The following is a 17,176-nucleotide window of genomic DNA, read 5'->3' on the forward strand; positions in this document are numbered from 1 at the left end:
AGCAACAGCTGAAGTTCTAAGGCTTTTCCTAAGCATCCTTCTCAGCATCATCATCCTTCTCCTCAGCATCCTCCTCAACACCCTCTTAGACATCCTCCTCTTCCTGCTCGTCCTCCTCAGCATCCTCCTCAGCAAGTTGAGCTGCTCTCCTGGACCACACTTCATCCTGACTGGTGCAAAGGTTTCTGTCCGGCTACCCCTCTCTGGCCCCTCTTTTTTCTAGTCTGGCTTTGGGAGCATGGGATTTGACAATGGTACAGAAGTAACAGAGTTCATTTTATTGGGGTTCTCAGGTTTTGGCTTTCTTCAGGGCCATCTGTTTTGGGGTGTGCTGTGTATCTATGTGGTTACCTTGCTGGGCAACTCTCTGATCATCCTCCTCACGCTGGCGGACTCTGCCCTCCACTCCCCCATGTACTTCTTCCTGCGTCACTTCTCCGTGGTGGAGATCCTCTACACCACCACCATTGTGCCTAGGATGTTGGCTGACCTCCGGTCCTCCTGCCCCACCATCCCCCTGGCCAGCTGCTTCACTCAGATGTACTTCTTTGCCCTTTTTGGCGTTGCCGAATGCTGTTTGCTCACTGCCATGGCTTATGACCGATATGCTGCCATCTGCTGTCCCCTGCAATATACCACGCTGATGAACCAGGTAACATGTGCCAGCATGGTGGGGGCTTCTTACTTTGCGGGCATCATCACTGGCACCATTCACTCTGTCTGCATCTTCACTTTGCCTTTCCGTGGTGCCAACACCATCCATCATTTCCTGTGTGACATCCTGCCTGTGCTGAGACTGGCCAGTGCAAGCACTTTCTGGGGTGAAGTGGGGAATCTCTTCATCACGGTAGCTTTTATCTTCATGCCCTTCTTGTTGATTGTGGCCTCTTACGCCTGTATCATTGCCACTATACTTGGTGTTGCAACATCAGAGGGACGTCAAAAGATCTTTTCTACCTGCTCCTCCCACCTGTTTGTGGTCATACTCTTTTATGGGACTGCAACTGCGGCTTACATGAGGCCCCAGGCAGATTCTCTTGGGGACACAGATCAGATTCTTTCCATCTTCTACACGGTTGTCACCCCCATGTGCAACCCTTTTGTTTACACTCTGAGGAATAAGGAGGTCATAGGGGCCATGAGGCGGCTCATGAAGAGATACCTTGGGGTTCCTTGACCATACTCCACATTCCTCCCATGATCTTGGATCTAAGGGCCTGATCCCTGGACATTCTCAAGGAAAAAGAGAAGCTGAGACCTCGAAGTACAGTCTGTTGTGCATTGATGTGTTCCACCCATCATGAGCATCCAAGACACTGGTGTATTGTTCAGAGCTCTCTTTCTGGGACCTGGTCTTAAGACTTTGACTGGGCTTCATGATAAGAGCAGAGCGGAGGACTGGAATGGATGTCAAGGTGAAGGCTGCTGAGATAACCTTGTGTGATGATATAATTCTGGTCATTGCTGAGGTTTTGTGTCTTCCTAGGGTTATGCTCTTGAGACATCCATCTTCCTGCTTCTCCCAGTGAGTCCTTATTGTAAGCCTTTCTCTCTGACATCATTCCCATATGCCAGCAAGGGACAGGGACAAGGACTGGCTGGTTTGCAAGTTCAGCTCCTGAGTCTTGCTTGATATTGCTGTAGCCTTGGTCTATTTAATTACTTGTCTCCTGAATTATCCCTATCTCCTTGGACCCTCTTAAGATGTTGGTGTTCTCGACTTAACTTTCTTTCCAGCTGTCTTGAAAAAAATGCCTTTCATTCCCTCCTTTGGCCTCAGGTAGAGGACACATACTTCCTTCGCCCCTCTGTTCTGAAGTTTGATGTAGCCTTCAATTCTTGATATTGCACTGGTTTCTTTTTTTACTTATTTTTTATTTTATATGTTTTGCCATGGGTGTCAGGTCCCTTTGTACTTGACTTACAGACAGTTGTGAGCTGCTTTGCTAATGCTGGGAATTGAACCTAGGTCCCATGGAAGAGCAGTCAGTGCTCTTAACCACTGAGCAATCTCTCCTGCCCCTTTATGTTCTTTTTCAAACTTACTTTTACTTATGTGTACCTTTTTTTTGGCAACAAACTGTTTACTATTTTCACTTGGTGTCCACTTTGGTTGTTGGTTGGAGGGATTTGGCACATGTCCGTTTTTCTGGAAAGTCAGCTCTTGATTGTTTTAGAAACCTCCTCAGCTATTAGTCATAAGTGGGAGAAGTAGAGGCAGGGAAAAGGTGCCCAAGGTATAAAAGAAAGCCTAGAAACAGCATTGAGTTTCTTTCCCAGTTTGCAAAAAGTAACTCTGTTAGTTGTAATAAATTTGCATACAGAAGAAAATATATCTATCAGCAGAATGTTAATAATGTTTTTGGGAAATTGCTGCTGCCTGCTTTCGCTCAGTATTTGTATACATGCGTGTTTACAAAAAATAAAAATAAGATTATATTGTCTAAACTGTGTTTTCACAGCTTCTACTCTATTGAAGGCATTTGAACATGTTATGCCATGGCTCCTAGGGAGTTTCTTCAATGTCTCTGTCATATCTTACAGTATGGATTCTATCATCTTAAGCAATGTCCTATCATCGCAGTTAACATTTGTCACGGACATTGAGATAAACGTACTCACACATATCTTCACCTACATTTTCTCTAGTACAATTCCCTGAAACAGGATTGCTAAGTAAAAGTGTTTATGAAATACTTTGCCAAATTACCTGCCACAAGAATTTTTAGTGTGTTTTATTGCCCAATTGAGCGCCTTCCCCTCAAGTTTCAGGGCAGGGATGTTGTCTAAGGGTCAGGAAGGAGTTGAGGTTAGATGACCCAAAGAAAAGAAGGATAAGGAAAGTATTTTGAAAATTTCTTGAGATGAAAAGAATAAGGCAAATGTGAGTCACTTTTCCTTAGATGACCAAGGATAAGGTGAGACATGTGGATTGGAAATACACCAAGATGCATCAAAATGTAACCCAAGGGACTACTTTCAGGCAGAGTCAGTGTCTGAACGTTCAATAAGAACGCAAGCTTAAGGTGAGGGCTTCAGATGTTGGAGCTGTGAGCCCCTGGACTTCCTGAGGCCTCGATCACCTCTCTGTGGTGACTGTTGGCTTCTGTTCCCTTGTTCATAGGAACACTTCTGTCTGTTATGTCCCATTCAAGTATCTAAGCTGACCACACAGTAATCCATGCATGCACATTCTAGACTTTCCAGCATCTATTATTCTCAAATACTTGATACTAAGAGGTATAACTGGATATGATAAACTTATCATTATTAGTACAAGAATTTTCAACATTAGCAGTTTTTGTTGTTGTTTTGATACAGGGTCTCACTATGTAGCCTTGGCTGGCCTGGAACTTGCTATGGAGGTCAGGCTGGCCATGAACTCACAGAGATTCACCTGCCTCTGCCTCTTAAGTGCTATGAGTAAGGTGTGCTTTATATGTCTGGACAGTTAGCTATTTTTCAGGCACAAAACCTAATGTAAAAATTATGTTCACAGATGCAATCAGTGTTTGAGAACTATTACATAAATCAGTATTTAAATACTTCTCTAGTGGCATATTTTCCTAATAATTTTGTAGTACAAAATGCAATGAAGTTTTCTATGTGGGATCATTTTCCAAGTTCCCGACAAATTCACTGTGTTTTACCCAGATGTACAATCCAAATGTTACTCATGGTATGAGAAGACTGGAGACCCTGCCAGGAGCTGCTTCTCCCAGAAAGCATTCTAGGAACACCTCATACTCACCAAACATCAACCCTCTACACACATTTCACATCTTTATAATTACTCACATTATATGTTTCTGCTGGTTTGATTCTTCTTTTCTAGGCATTTAGGCTGTCTGCCTGCAAATTCCTTTTTTTTAATGGATGAAAATAAACTTTATTGTTTCTAAAAACATTTATCTATTTTTAAATTAACAAACAAGAAAGAATGGGTGTCATGATACAGTTTTCACATACATGCCATTGTACTTTGCTCATATTGTCCACAAGCTCATACTTTAAACCACAGGTAACTTGACATTATTTGAGCCTCAACTCACATTCCACCTCTTCAGCAGGACCTTCTTGAACATCCCTCAAGTAGGACCATATGGTGGCCACTCTTATATACCTCAAGGCGTATACCTACTTCAGAACGATAACATTTGCTCTTTTGCTTGAGTGTGTATTTAGCTCAGGCCTTCTTTGCTAGAGGTATAGTCTACAAAGGAAGAGGCTTGGCTTTGCTCAGAGTCATGGCTTTAAGGCTTAGAAGGGACTGGCACACAGCTTAGAAGAGGTGTTCTACACACATCACTGACTATTACTTCAGTCCACTCAAAGGGAGAGGGGAGAAAAGCCACGCTTGTGTTTCTCTTTCTGGAGTCTAGACAGCTGAAGATTAAACTTCCTAAACTCCCCCATAGCTCAAGTTCCACTCATAGCCTAACTTTAGCCAAGGTGAGGCACCTCTGGGAAGCATGGAAGACAGAAGAATTGAGGCAGAGGCTTTTCCTGCTTCACCCCTTCCCTCTGACAAATTATGTCATGGTTTTTTTTATGGTAGAAGTGCTCTCAGCACCATGGGGGTCAAGAGGCAGGGTCTCGGGCATCCATCCTTCTTGGCAAGGATAAAGGTGGAAGTTAGATGATGTTGGAGGTAGCAATTGTGGCAGTGGCTTCATCTTGACAGATTCCTTGCCAGGCCTTATCAAGGGTGGTGCTCCAACACTCATCCCCAAAAGCTTATGGATGATATATCAGGTCTCAGCTCACATTCCACCTCTTCTGAAGGACCTTCATCTGAAGGTCTGGCATGCCAGCTTAGAAGAGGCATTATGGTTGATATGATTGGCTTCATAGGATTTGGAGTTATTTAGGAGACAAGCCACTGGGATGCCTGTGAGGGATTATCTTAATTAGGTTCACTGAGGTAGAAGAGCCACTCTAAAAGTGGGCATCACAATTCCCTGGGCTCAGGTCTGGACTGCAAGAAAAGGAGAAAGGGAGCTGACTATGAGCATTCACTGTTTCCTGCTTCCTGACTGTGATGCAATGGGTCAGTGATCAACTGCTTCAAGATCTTGCCACTGGGACATCTCACCACAATCGACAGTACTTTTGAACTGTGAACTGAAAGAAACCCTTTCTCCTTTAAGTTACTTTTGCCAGGGTATTTTATAACAAGAGGAAATGTAACAAATACAGAAATTTGGTACCAATATGTGGGGGTACTGCTGGGAAAACCTGACCATGCAGTTCTTGAGCTCTTGTTTGTTGGAATAGTATAGAGAAGTTGGGAACTTTGGGCTAGAAAATCCCTTGATTGACACAAGTAGAGCTCAATGAGCCATTCTGGTAGGAGACCCAGCTCATGAGGTTTCACAGGGGAACAAGGACTCTGTTTTGTTTCTATCACTTTGATAAAGACTATGACCAAAAGCAACTAGGAGGTAAAGGGTTCATTTATTTCATCTTATGGCTTACAGTTCACCAGGAAGGCAAGTCCAGGTAGAAACTCAAGGCAGGGACCTGGAGGCAAAACCTGAAGCAGAAACTTGAGGGAACATTACTTACTGGCTTTGTGTCTATGGTTTGCTCAGCTGGTATTCTTATATGACCCAGGACCACCTGCCCAGGGTCGCACCACCCCCATTTGGCTTGGGCATCCCATAAATCAATAATCAAGAAAATGCCCCCATAGATTTGCTTATAGACAATCTGATGGACGGATCTTCTCAACTGAGGTTTCTTCTTCCAGATGACTACATAGCTTGTTTCATTTTGATACAACAACAACAGAAAAATCAACCAGTGCAGATTCCATGGGAACTGGGCTGGGGCCATGAATACGATCATATAGGAAAGAGTCAAGTTTCATTATGCCAGTGTCCTGAGAATTTGAGTGAGGACTGAATTGAAAGGTGATGGACTAACATGTGTGGTGAAAGAAACTTAAAGACAGGAGAGCATCCAGGCCATGGCAGGGCTATTGTTAACAATGAGTGACAGAGAGAGAGAGAGAGAGAGAGAGAGAGAGAGAGAGAGAGAGAGAGAGAGAGAGAGAGAGAGCAAAATGTGAAGCAGAAGGATATGAAGAGGCTCTCAGATGTCTATCATTCTTCTAGATGGTTCTTTGCAAGGTAGAGTCACAGATGCTGGTCCCATTGGTGAGCTATCCTTCATGAAGTCAGGTCACAGGTACTCATCAGACCTCAGGGTGGTCCTACAGGAATCCATTTGTGAATGTTGGTCCCTCCTCCAGCATGGTTCTTGGAATCCTTGTCTCTCTTCCTCTGCAGACTTTGGCTCTGCCCAGGTTTCCAGTTCAACGAATTCTGTGTGATTCAATGATTCTGACTCAGTTTTCCTCCCCTATTTAGAGTTTTTCTGTTTTCATGTTTCTGCCTACAGTCTTGGGCACTTGCTCTGAGTTTCCCGTGAGTGTGACGCGTGGATCTGGGGTGATAGAGCATTGACATGGTATCTGGAACTTTATCTTTGCAGAAAAGCAGCATCACAATGGCAATATTGAGCCTTGTGGTTTCACAGGGGAGCTCCGATGGAACAATGCAGCAATGTTAAAGTAAAACTGAACAACATGAGGTCACAGTGCAGCATTGTGATATGATAGTAGAGATGTGAAGCCAAAACGTACTATTGTGATGGCATAGTTGATGATTGTTATGAAAAAATGAAGCATTAAGATGTGATAATGGTTCTGAGATGTTACAATGCACCATTGTAGTGGCCCAATTGAGCACTTTCATATAAATATGAAGTAATGTGATGGTACAATGAAACATTGTGATGTCAATGTGGAACATCATAATGTCATGATAGAGTGTGATACCACAAGGCAGCTTCATGTTGGCACAGTTGGGTGTTGTGATGTCATAATGGAGTCTGTGATGACACAATGGAGCATTTTGATGGTTCAGTGTAACATTTGATGGCAAATTTGATTTCAATGTCACAATGGAACACTGTAATGTTAGAGTGGAACTGTGATGTCAAAATGCACCATGTGATGGCATAAATGAGCTTTGCCATATAAAGTGGAGGGTTATAATGGCACAACATGGCATGTGATATAGCAGTAGAACCAGTGACATCACAGTGCAGCACTATGGTGCTACAATGGAGCACTGTTAGATTACAAAGGAGCTGTGATATCACAATGAGCATTGTTATATAAATGGAGGATTGTGGTGGCACAATGAAGGACTCTGAGGGCAGAATGTAGCATTGTGTTGTGATGACATCATATTGACATTGAATGGAGCCTAGTGGTGTCACAGTGGGGAACCTCACTTAGGAGCTATGATGTCACAATGAAAAAATGTTTCAGCACAATGGTGCATTGTGATGTCATATTGCAGTATCATATTGGCACATTGGAGCATTGTGATTTGATACTGGAAATGTGATACTACAAAGCACCACTGTGATGGCCCCATTGAGCACTGATATGCCACAATGGAGCATTGTGGTGGCACAAGGATGGATTGTGAAGACAAGGTTGAGCCCTGTAATACAGAATGTGGCATTTTGATGTCACAGTGAAGCTGTGATTTCACGACGCATCACTGTGATGGTTTAATGGGACTTTGTTATCTAAAAACAGTTGAGTGTTGTGAAGGCATTGTATTGCGATGTCATGGTTGAGCTGTGTTTTCACAATGCATCTTTGTGACAGAAAACTGAACACGTGTGTAATGAAACAGCATTGTGATGGCAGAATGGTGTACCATGCAGACAAATTTGAGAATTGTGATGTCTTGAACTGCAAGCTGAGATAGACCTTGCCATCTCTACATGGCTGTTTGCTGTTCAGGGAAGTAACACAGCCCCCGTGTTGATTCCCACAGTGGAGGCATCAGCTTACACTTTCATCCGCAGCATCAGGATTCTTCCTTCCTGACAACTTTGACAGAATCTGTCATCATTTGTTTTCTTGATGATAGCCATCGTAAGGTGAGGTGGAATTTCAAAGCAATTTCAATTTGTAGTTCCTTGATGGCTAAGGATGTTGGACATTTTTCAAGTACCCCTTGGCCATTTGTATTTCTTCTTTTGAGAACTGTATATACTCCATTAGTTCATTTATTGATTGGATAACTTTTTTGTTTTTGACTTTTGTAATTCTTTATATATCTTAGATATCAATCTCCCGTGTGATATATAGCTGGCCATTTTAAAAAGGAGATTTGTGGTAATTTCCTTTGTAGTGTGGAATTACTTTAATCTATTGCCCTCTCTCAATTCTTGGGATGATTTCAAGTGCTATTGGAGCCCTTGTTAGAGTACTTGCCCATGCTTATATTTTGAAGTGTTTTACCTATGATCTCCCTAACAGTTTCAAAGTTTTAGGTTGTACATTAAAGTCTCTGACCCCCTTTGGTTTGATCTTTGAGCTGGGAAAAGAGAAAGTGTTTGACATTTTCTCAAAAGTGAAACAGTCTGCATTTGAGGCAATACTTGCTTAGATGATTCTTCAAGCAGTGGTTCAATCACAGGAGAACTTTAAGTTGTTTTACCTTTTTATTTAAAGTATTTTTATAATTATTATCTTTAAAAACTGTAGAGCAAGGTGTGTGTAATATTGCAAGAACACGATGTCTCACTAGAGGGAGCCAAGCAGCCACTTACTTGTATCTAGACTCTGGATGTCATACCTTGAGAATCTGGACTCTTTGTTATTCAAACATGTTGGAAGCCTCAGACCTTGGCCCTCCTTTGTAGTTCCTATTTGGACTTTGCACTGGAATTGCTGTCACAGTATAAGAGTTTTGGAATGAATTTGCTAGGTGCTAGTGCTGTGTATGTCCAAACTGAGACCACAGAGTGTCACAAACAGCACTTGTTCAACCCAGCTCACCAATTGTGTTGCTGGGTTTGGCAAAAAGGAAAAGATGTTAAAAAGAGAGTGAGAATAATAAACAGACACAGAGATGGAGAGAGGGAGGGAGACAGAGGCAGATGGGGCAGCTCTGGTCACCCCTCCTGTGGAGCATCTTCTTCATTTTAGGGTTTTATAGTCCCTGTGAAAGATGTCCAGGAGTTCCTGTCAGAGGCTCTGGACACTTCTGAGTGATTTTCAAGTTTTATTTCATATAGAAAACTATAGATTAAGAAATGGAATAAAGGGAGCAGTGACCTCAGGACCAGATCCCACACTGCTACATTTCCAACTTGTGAAAAGGAATTAACAAAAGGCTCATAGACAGGTGTGGTGGTGCATGCCTTTAATCCCTGCACTCCAGAGGCAGATACTGGTAGATAACTGAGTTTGAGGCCAGCGTAGTCTAGAGAGCGAGTTCCAGTACAGCCAAGCTTAGGCAGTGAAGGAAACCACAGAAAACAGAAAGTTGTTGAAGATGTAGTTGAACAAGGGGGCCATGTTCTAGCTCCAGTAAGCATCAGAATTTGGCAGCTTTGGTCACATAGTTTGAACTAAAATATTTGTCCCTTATGAGGCCCTACATCTACCCAGGATGTGAGGTTGATGTTTTTGAGAAGGCACCAGAACCACCAAGATTCAGTGATGGTTTTCATTTACAAAGGATAATGGTAGGAGGAGTGGTCATGGAGACAATGGGAACTGACCTATTAGAACCCAGATGGCTCTGTGTATACAGGAACTCAGGCTGCTATGACTACAATGATTGGCAAGGTCAAAGAAGAATTCAAGAGTCTTTGAATGCTGGGTATTGTGGATATAGTATAAAATGGCAACACACCCTAAATACTCATCCTAATCTCTCCAGAAATCTTCTTTTAATTGTTCTCTAAATATTAGGCATGCCCTTGCTTCGTGGTCACTTAGTAGATTTCTATTACCACCAATATTGCTGGTAATTTTCTCTTTCTGAATCTTCCTTTAAAAAGAGTCATCACATTTTTCATTTTGTTCTCAGGAAACAGTTAGTAATGTTCTTGGGAGTACTCATGAAACCCAATTCTGTGTAATAGGAAATGACTTTGCAAGATTTGAAGAGATTTCTTAAAAAATTGGGCGCTCTCTCTCTTTCTCTCTCTCTCTCTCTCTCTCTCTCTCTCTCTCTCTCTCTCTCTCTCTCTCTCTTTCTCTCTCTCTCTCTCTCTGTGTGTATACTTGCCAATATGTGAGGGTGTGGAGGCAGGATGTTGACAGCTGGTGTCTTTCCTCAATGACCTGCGGACTTATTTGAGACAGGATTTCTCACTGAACCTGTGGCTTACCTTTTAGGTCAATGACCAGTGAATATGTGGAATCAGCTTATCTTTGGCCCTTTCTTGCATGTTAGGGTTACAGTGTAAGCCATTGTGCCCAGCTAGTACAGAAGTGCTGGGATCTGAACACAGGTTCAAATTTTCAAAGCAAGCATTTTGTCTGCGGAGCAATCGCCTTAGCCAGAGAGGCAATCTTAAGAATTATCAGAGTAAGAAACTCTAGAAAGCAATTGTTTAAAGCCCAAAGAAAAGTGATCTAGAAAAGAATATTCCACATAGTATAATAATCTCTTCTGACAAAGAGGTAGCAATTTCTGACACAGTGTATTTGCATTTTTGATAATTATCAATTGAGTTAAGAGATGATGATTGAAATAATAGAGGTGCAGTCATTAGGCTGATCCTCCAATTTATGACAAGCAAAAGAATTTTAGCTAGTTGTATTCTGTATACAGTCTGCCAAGATAATTTTTATGCCTCTTTTGTATCATGAATCTTAAAAGTTCTCATTAATAAAATCAAACCTGAGGCCAGTTATTGGGTTGCACACTCTAAGATCAGAGAGTCAGAATAAGCCACAGCTACCTCACCTCACCGGATCCTCAGCTGGTCTTGTTTCCTCAGACTGGAGACATCTGAGTCCTCATCCAGAATGGGTCTCAGCTGAATTGCTGCTCAAAAGGCTGAATGCTTAACCGGCCAAATTCTTAACCAGGCCAAAATGCTTAACCAGGCCAAATACTTAACCAGCCAAATACTTCTAGTTTCTGGTCCTCACACCTTATATACCTTTCTGCTTTCTACCACCACTCCCTGGGATTAAAGGCTTGCTTTCTGGGATTAAAGGCATGATGAGTCACCATGCCTGTCTGTATCCTTGAACACATGGATTTCTGCCTCTGAAATTCTAGGATTAACGGCGTGTGCTACCACTGCCTATCCTTTATGTTTAATATTGTGGCTGCTCTGTCTCTGACCCCAGATAAGTTTATTAGCATGCACAATATTTGGGGGAATACAATACCACATTCTTTCATTCCTCTTTTTTTTTAAAGATTTATTTATTTGTTATGTACACAGTGTTCTGACTGCATGTATACCTGCAGCCAGAAGAGGGAACTAGATCTCATTACAGGTGGTTCTGAGCCACCATGTGGTTGCTGGGAATTGAACTCAGGACTTCTGTAAGAGCAGCCAGTGCTCTTAACCTCTGGGCCATCTCTCCAGCCCCCCTCTTTCATTCTTTAAAGGTAGATAACAGAAATTCTTGAACTGGTTTGAAACAGACTGTGGACACCAGCTCACACCAAGCTTTCCTGAGAATTCACTTCAACAAAGAGGAGGCATAGCCTGGATGTCACCCAACATTTCCATTTATTTTGAGGCCACTAAAACGAATAAAGATGCATTATTTTTTTTCTGACCACATCATTGGAAGCTTGTTTTACTTGCTTATTCCTTAGAGTGTAGATGAATGGGTTCAGTAAAGGGGCAACTGAGTTATTAAGCACAGCCATACCCTTATTGAAGGCAACTCCTTCTGTTGCTGAAGGCTTTATGTACAAGAAGATGCAGCTTCCATAAGAGAGGGAGATGACAACCATGTGGGAGGAACATGTGGAAAAGGCCTTCTTCCTCTGCTGTGCAGAAGGGATCTTCAGAATGGTCCTGATGATGCGAGTGTAGGAGAGAATCACCAGCACAAGGGTGACTATCAAGGTCACCACTGCTAAGAGAAAGTCAAAGCGTTCCAGCAGCCTTGTGTCTGAGCAAGCTATTTCTATGAGGGGCCCATAGTCACAGTAATAATCATTGAGCACATTGGATGCACAGAAGTCCAGCTGACTGGTCAAGATGATTGGGAATAAGATGACTAGGAAGCCACTCAGCCAAGAGCAGAGGACCAGTAGGGTGCAGACCTTGTTGTTCATGATGGTGGTGTAGTGCAGGGGTTTGCAGATGGCCATATAGCAGTCATAGGACATGGCAGTCAGAAGGCAGAATTCAGTGGCTCCAAAGAAGATGGCAAAGAAGTACTGAGTGAAGCAGTCAGCAAAGCTGATGGTCTTAATTCCTGTAGAGATGCTGACGAGCATTTGAGGAGTAAAAGTGGATGTGAAGGAGATTTCCAGGAAGGAGAATTTCCTGAGGAAGAAGTACATGGGTGTCTGGAGGTGGGAATTCAGCAATGTGAGGATGATGAAGGTGAGATTTCCTATAATGCTGAGAATGTATGTGAGGAGGAAGAATAGGAAAACACAGATTTGAATCTCTGGTGCATCTGTTAAAGTCTGTTACCTTTGTTGATGCTGCATTTGTGCAATGATGCCAGGATGTGTGTTTAATTATGTAAAGCTGTGTTGCATCTGTTTGGCTCTTCCGGCCTAAGCACCTAATGGGTTAAGAGCTGAAGGGCCAATAGCTAGGCAGAGAAAGGATGGGTGTGTCTGTCAGGCAGAGAGAATCAATAGGAGACATCTGGGCTGAAGAGAGAAGAGAAATAGCTCAGGGGTTAAGAGCACTTAGTGCTATTGCAGAGGTCCTGGGTTCAGTTCCCAGCACAGGCAGGGTAGCTTAGAACAGGGAGAGGAAAGGAAGGGAGGGGAGGGGAGGGGATGAGAGGAGAGGAGAGGAGAGGATAGAAGAGAGTCGTTGCAGATAAAGTGTTCAATAGATAAAGTGTTCAATAATAGCATTGCAGAATTCCAAACCCAGACTTACAATAACTCCAGGGCAGATTACCAACAAAGCAATTAATCAGCAAGTGCCAAATAGCCAGTACAGACTCTGGTGTTCATGATGGCTGTGTAATGAAGGGATTTACAAATGGCCATGTAGCGGTCATAGGACATGATAGCCAGCAAGAAAAACTGTGCTATCCGGAAGATAAGGCCAGCAAATAATTGTGTGAAGCAGGCCTCAATGGAAATAATTTTATCCTTGGTCACTATGCTGACCAGGAATCTAGGGATGCAGATAGATATCAGCGAGATTTCTGGGAAGGAAAACTTCTGAAGGAAGAAATACATGGGTGTTTTGAGGTGGGAATCCAGCAGATTCAGAAGGATAATGATAAGGTTTCCAGTGACGCTCAGCAGATAAGTTATAAATAGGAAAAAGAAGGTTACAATTTTCCACATTGTGTCTTCTGTCCAAGAAGAGAAGAAGAATGAATGTTGTCACCAATGTGTGGTTCCTCATGTCTAAATGTCTTCTAAATCCTCTCAACCTGGAGAAAAATAATACATGTGAGTTGATGTGTTCTCTTCTGTAAATATTTGAAGGTGATATTAAGAATCCAGCAAGTTGTACCACCAGCAAGGATCTGGTCAAGATGGGAGAGCCAGCTGACATCCAGGGTTCTTCAGCACATGAACTTACTCCAAGAGGATCATTTCCCAGTATGTTTTCATGTCCACCAGTGCAGTATTTTTTGGAAGACCCAGAAATTTCTAGAAACTTAAGGCTGCATATTCCCCAAGTTCCTCCCTCGCATCCAGATTTCAAACTGCCTTCATTTGCACCTCTGAAAAGAGCTATCCAGATTCCTCAAGAGCCTATAAGCAACTCAAGTCTGCAAACGTCTCAAAATCCCCTAATGTACCCAGGAATTCCAATGTGATTAAGGCTCCAAAATCATCTATCATCTGTAAGCCAACTCAATTACCAAATGTATCAAAGTCCCCCATTACCTTCAGGAACACCAATGCAATCAAGTTTCCAATGGCATTCATATCCTGAAAGGAGCCTAGGCCCCCAAGTAACCCCTGGACCATCAATGATACCAAGTATCCCAAGGCAACCAGATCTCCCAACACCGGAAACTGTATCAGTGTGCCCTAGTGACCAGATGCCCTCAAGTTCCTCTGTGAGTTCTGGTTGTGGGGGTTCTCTAGGTCTTATGGTGCCTTCAGATAACTATGGTGACCAGGAAGTCCGTCCTAAGCCTACAAAGATTCAACGGGAGGAACACACTGTGTACTCTGAGGAATAAAAGCTCCTCCTCCAAAAGTATTTTGATCAGAACAGTCGTCCAAGTGCGGAGCAATGTGAGGCACTGGCACAAAGGATGAATGTGACCAAGTGTGAAATCCAGACCTGGTTCAAGAATAAACATGCTAAGGACAACAGAAGAATCAGCAAAACATTGAAAAAGGACCGCTAGAGTCAAGTGGAAGCTCAAAAGATGTTTCTGGGTTCACCCATTCCCATTGTCCCTTATCTGTCCTTACCTCTGACAAGGTAGAGTCCAAGTCTCCAGGCATATCTACTGTGACCTCCATTCCCAAACTCAACCCCAGCCTGGAAGCTTCTCTCCATGACGATCAAGACATAGAGGATGCTGGGTGTATTCCCCAAGAGGACTCCCTTGAAGTTGCAGCTCCTGACCCTGGTCAACCCACAGTAGTTGAAGTTCAGCCTGATCCAGCAAGGGCTGAAGGGCCAGCCTCAGTCAAAACTCCAGTTCCCACCACAGCTGGAGCTCCTGACTTTGGTCTACCCTCATTAGCTGAAGTCCAGACTGACCCATCAGTGGCTGAAGAGCCAGCCTCTGTGGAAGCTCCAGTTCCCACCACAACTGCAGCCCAAGGACCAGATGATGCTCAATACATATATCCAACTTCTGATCAGTTCTGGCAATAGATAGGTGAGAATCTGGACACATAGGAGGACTCATTGTCTCAGTTACATACTGAATCCAAACAATAACTGGAGCCCTGGACCAGTCTAGGCTGAAAAATCTTTATAGTAAGGAATAGGTGTGGTGGATCATGTCCTCAATTTAAGGATTTGTTAGAATGATTCGGGCTAATCTGTATTGTATTAGGCCAGTGTGATTCATATACTCAAAAATTTCTTTTTGAAAGAATATTAAGAGTCTTTCAACAATTTAAATGATTAAGTATTGTCCTGTTACATCTCAGTTAAATAAAAGTAGAAAATATTTTCTGCAAACATTAAAATAAAAAGAATCCAGCAAGTTAACAGAAATGCAGCTTTTACCGGTTTCAATATTTTCACATTTATTCAATGGTTAGAACTACAAGTATAACAACATGTATCTAATCCCATTTCCTAGATACTCATTTATCATTCTTTTTGGCTATTTTTTCATACTTGAAAAAAATTCTATATTTTTTTTGATAAGTATTTCCACATTTCCCATTTTCCCCACTTTTTGAAAATTGATTCCCAATAGTTTAGTCTAGTTTGAATACTATACGTTTTATTTCAATAATCTTCTTTGTTTCCACAAGCAAAGTGTTTCTATATATTATTATTACTGGCATTATTATTATTATTATTTTAATATATTTGATCATCTTTCCCCTCCTCCAGGTCCTTCCCATTTCTCTACCCACCCAACTTGATGCTCTCTGTCTCTCTGTCTCTCAAAAACAAAAAACTGCACACAAACATCAAAATCAAAACAAACAAGATAAAAACATAACAGATGAAATAAAATGAAACAAAAAGTTCTCAAGAAAGTCATGAAGTTTGTTTTCTGTTGGCCAACTATTCTTGGGCATGAGGTCTGCTCTGGAGGGTGGTTGCTATATCCACTGAGACTCCACTATAGAAAACTGGTTTTCAGGGTTGGGGATTTAGCTCAGTGGTAGAGCTCTTGCCTAGCAAGCACAAGGCCCTGGTTGGTCCTCAGCTCTGGGGGTGGGGGTGGAGGGGAGAAACCTGGTTATCCCTTTGTCAGTGGGTATCAATTGCAAATGGTTTCTTGGTTAGAAAGGGACCCCATGTTCACTTTTGATCTCAGAACTGGGCTTCCACCTTGCCTGAACCAACCAATGCAGGTCTTGTGCTTGTTCCCAGTCTCTGTGAGTTCATATGTGCATCAGTCCTTATGTCTGGAAGGCACTGTTTTCTTGGAAACATCCACACCCTCTGGCTCTCACACTCTTGTAATCTCCTTTTATGCATGAGCCTTGCAGGGGGAGGAGTTTGATGTTTTTGAGACAGGGTTTCACTACATATCCCAGGCTAGCCAGGAGCTTACTATGCCATCCAAGGTGGCCTTAAAAAAAGGCACAATATCTTTAATTGAAACTACATTCAAAACAAGATTAATATTATTTTATCCGTTAGAAATAGACCAAGTAAAATAATTATTATTATAAAAAACTTAAAAGTCTAGTTATAAAAGTATTTAAGAAACATAGAAAGTGAGATAAATGTTTAGTTACTCTGGGGACTTGTCATTGCAGTTGAACATCAGTATCATCCAGAATTTCTGAATTCCACATGGATGTGCTCTTCGACAAATTTGGCATATGTTTGATATGAGAAAGTTCATTAGCTCAAGTTTTGGTTCAAGAGTTAAAGATACCTGGTATAGTCCAAAGTGATCTTAAACTTACAGAGGTGCTTCTGCCTCCTGAGTGCTGGGATTTAAGGCATGTAACACTACATCTAGAATAAATATATATTTTTTAAGGGGCTAAATTAATGACAATGAGATTTGAAATAAATTGCTTAAAGTGAGTGTTTGTTAGTGGTATTTGTTAATTTTAGAGTTCTTTGGCACTATTAAATAGAACTAGTTCAGCTTGAAAAACAACTCTATGAGTTTTACATTTAAACTTACTTCAATTAGAAATTAAATATTTGACATTAAATTTAAAACATTTCTTCTCAATTATTTTCCAGTTCAACTTGAGGAACTTTGTTTGTGCAAGAAATAATTAACACATTCAGTGTTGCCTCCAACATTAAGTATTATATTTTCTAATTTTTAAATGTAAAGCAATGCATACCAATAAAGTTTGAATAAAAGGCACTGTGAGTTCTATGTGTAAAGCTTTTCTAATAAACAAGAATAACCAGCTTTCAGATACATCCAGAGGAAGCTTAGCCACGAGTTATAAGGATGCTGTCTGAATTTCTCTAATGCTGGGTTTAGATGGTATAATCTGTATTCACGACATAACTGTTCATACTATAGCCTCTTTGTATG

The 17,176-nt window shown here is 41.8% G+C and overlaps 2 protein-coding genes across 2 annotated transcripts; one reads left to right on the forward strand and one right to left on the reverse strand.

Moving 5' to 3' along the window:
* The first annotated feature begins 238 nt into the window (after positions 1–238).
* LOC114681727 (olfactory receptor 9) lies at positions 239–1,177 on the forward strand. Its single transcript, XM_028855401.1, has one exon. The coding sequence runs from the start codon at positions 239–241 to the stop codon at positions 1,175–1,177; it is 939 nt and encodes a 312-aa protein (XP_028711234.1).
* An 8,286-nt stretch (positions 1,178–9,463) lies between these two features.
* Positions 9,464–15,049, reverse strand: LOC114681800 (olfactory receptor 6C4-like). Its single transcript, XM_028855509.2, has 3 exons — positions 15,017–15,049; positions 11,624–12,497; positions 9,464–9,522 (listed from the first exon to the last, which is right to left on the reverse strand). The coding sequence occupies exons 1-3, from the start codon at positions 15,047–15,049 to the stop codon at positions 9,464–9,466; spliced, it is 966 nt and encodes a 321-aa protein (XP_028711342.2).
* Between the last annotated feature and the right edge of the window lie 2,127 nt (positions 15,050–17,176).

The sequence above is a fragment of the Peromyscus leucopus genome, chromosome 18 (genome assembly GCF_004664715.2).
Source record: "Peromyscus leucopus breed LL Stock chromosome 18, UCI_PerLeu_2.1, whole genome shotgun sequence".
NCBI classification, from domain to species: domain Eukaryota; kingdom Metazoa; phylum Chordata; class Mammalia; order Rodentia; family Cricetidae; genus Peromyscus; species Peromyscus leucopus.

What these genes read in the sequence shown, in the direction of transcription:
- LOC114681800 (XM_028855509.2), bottom strand. Translation starts at nt 15,049, where the DNA reads ATGAATCACACTGGCCTAATACAATACAGATTA. An exon ending in GCCTAATACAATACAGATTA is followed by an intron (nt 12,498 to 15,016) that starts GCCCGAATCATT and finishes CAAAGGTAACAG; the next exon opens with ACTTTAACAGATGCACCAGA. An exon ending in TTCCAATGATGTGGTCAGAA is followed by an intron (nt 9,523 to 11,623) that starts AAAAAATAATGC and finishes GAATCTTGGTGG; the next exon opens with TTCTGGTGCCTTCTCAAAAA.
- LOC114681727 (XM_028855401.1), top strand. Translation starts at nt 239, where the DNA reads ATGGGATTTGACAATGGTACAGAAGTAACAGAGTTCATTTTATTGGGG.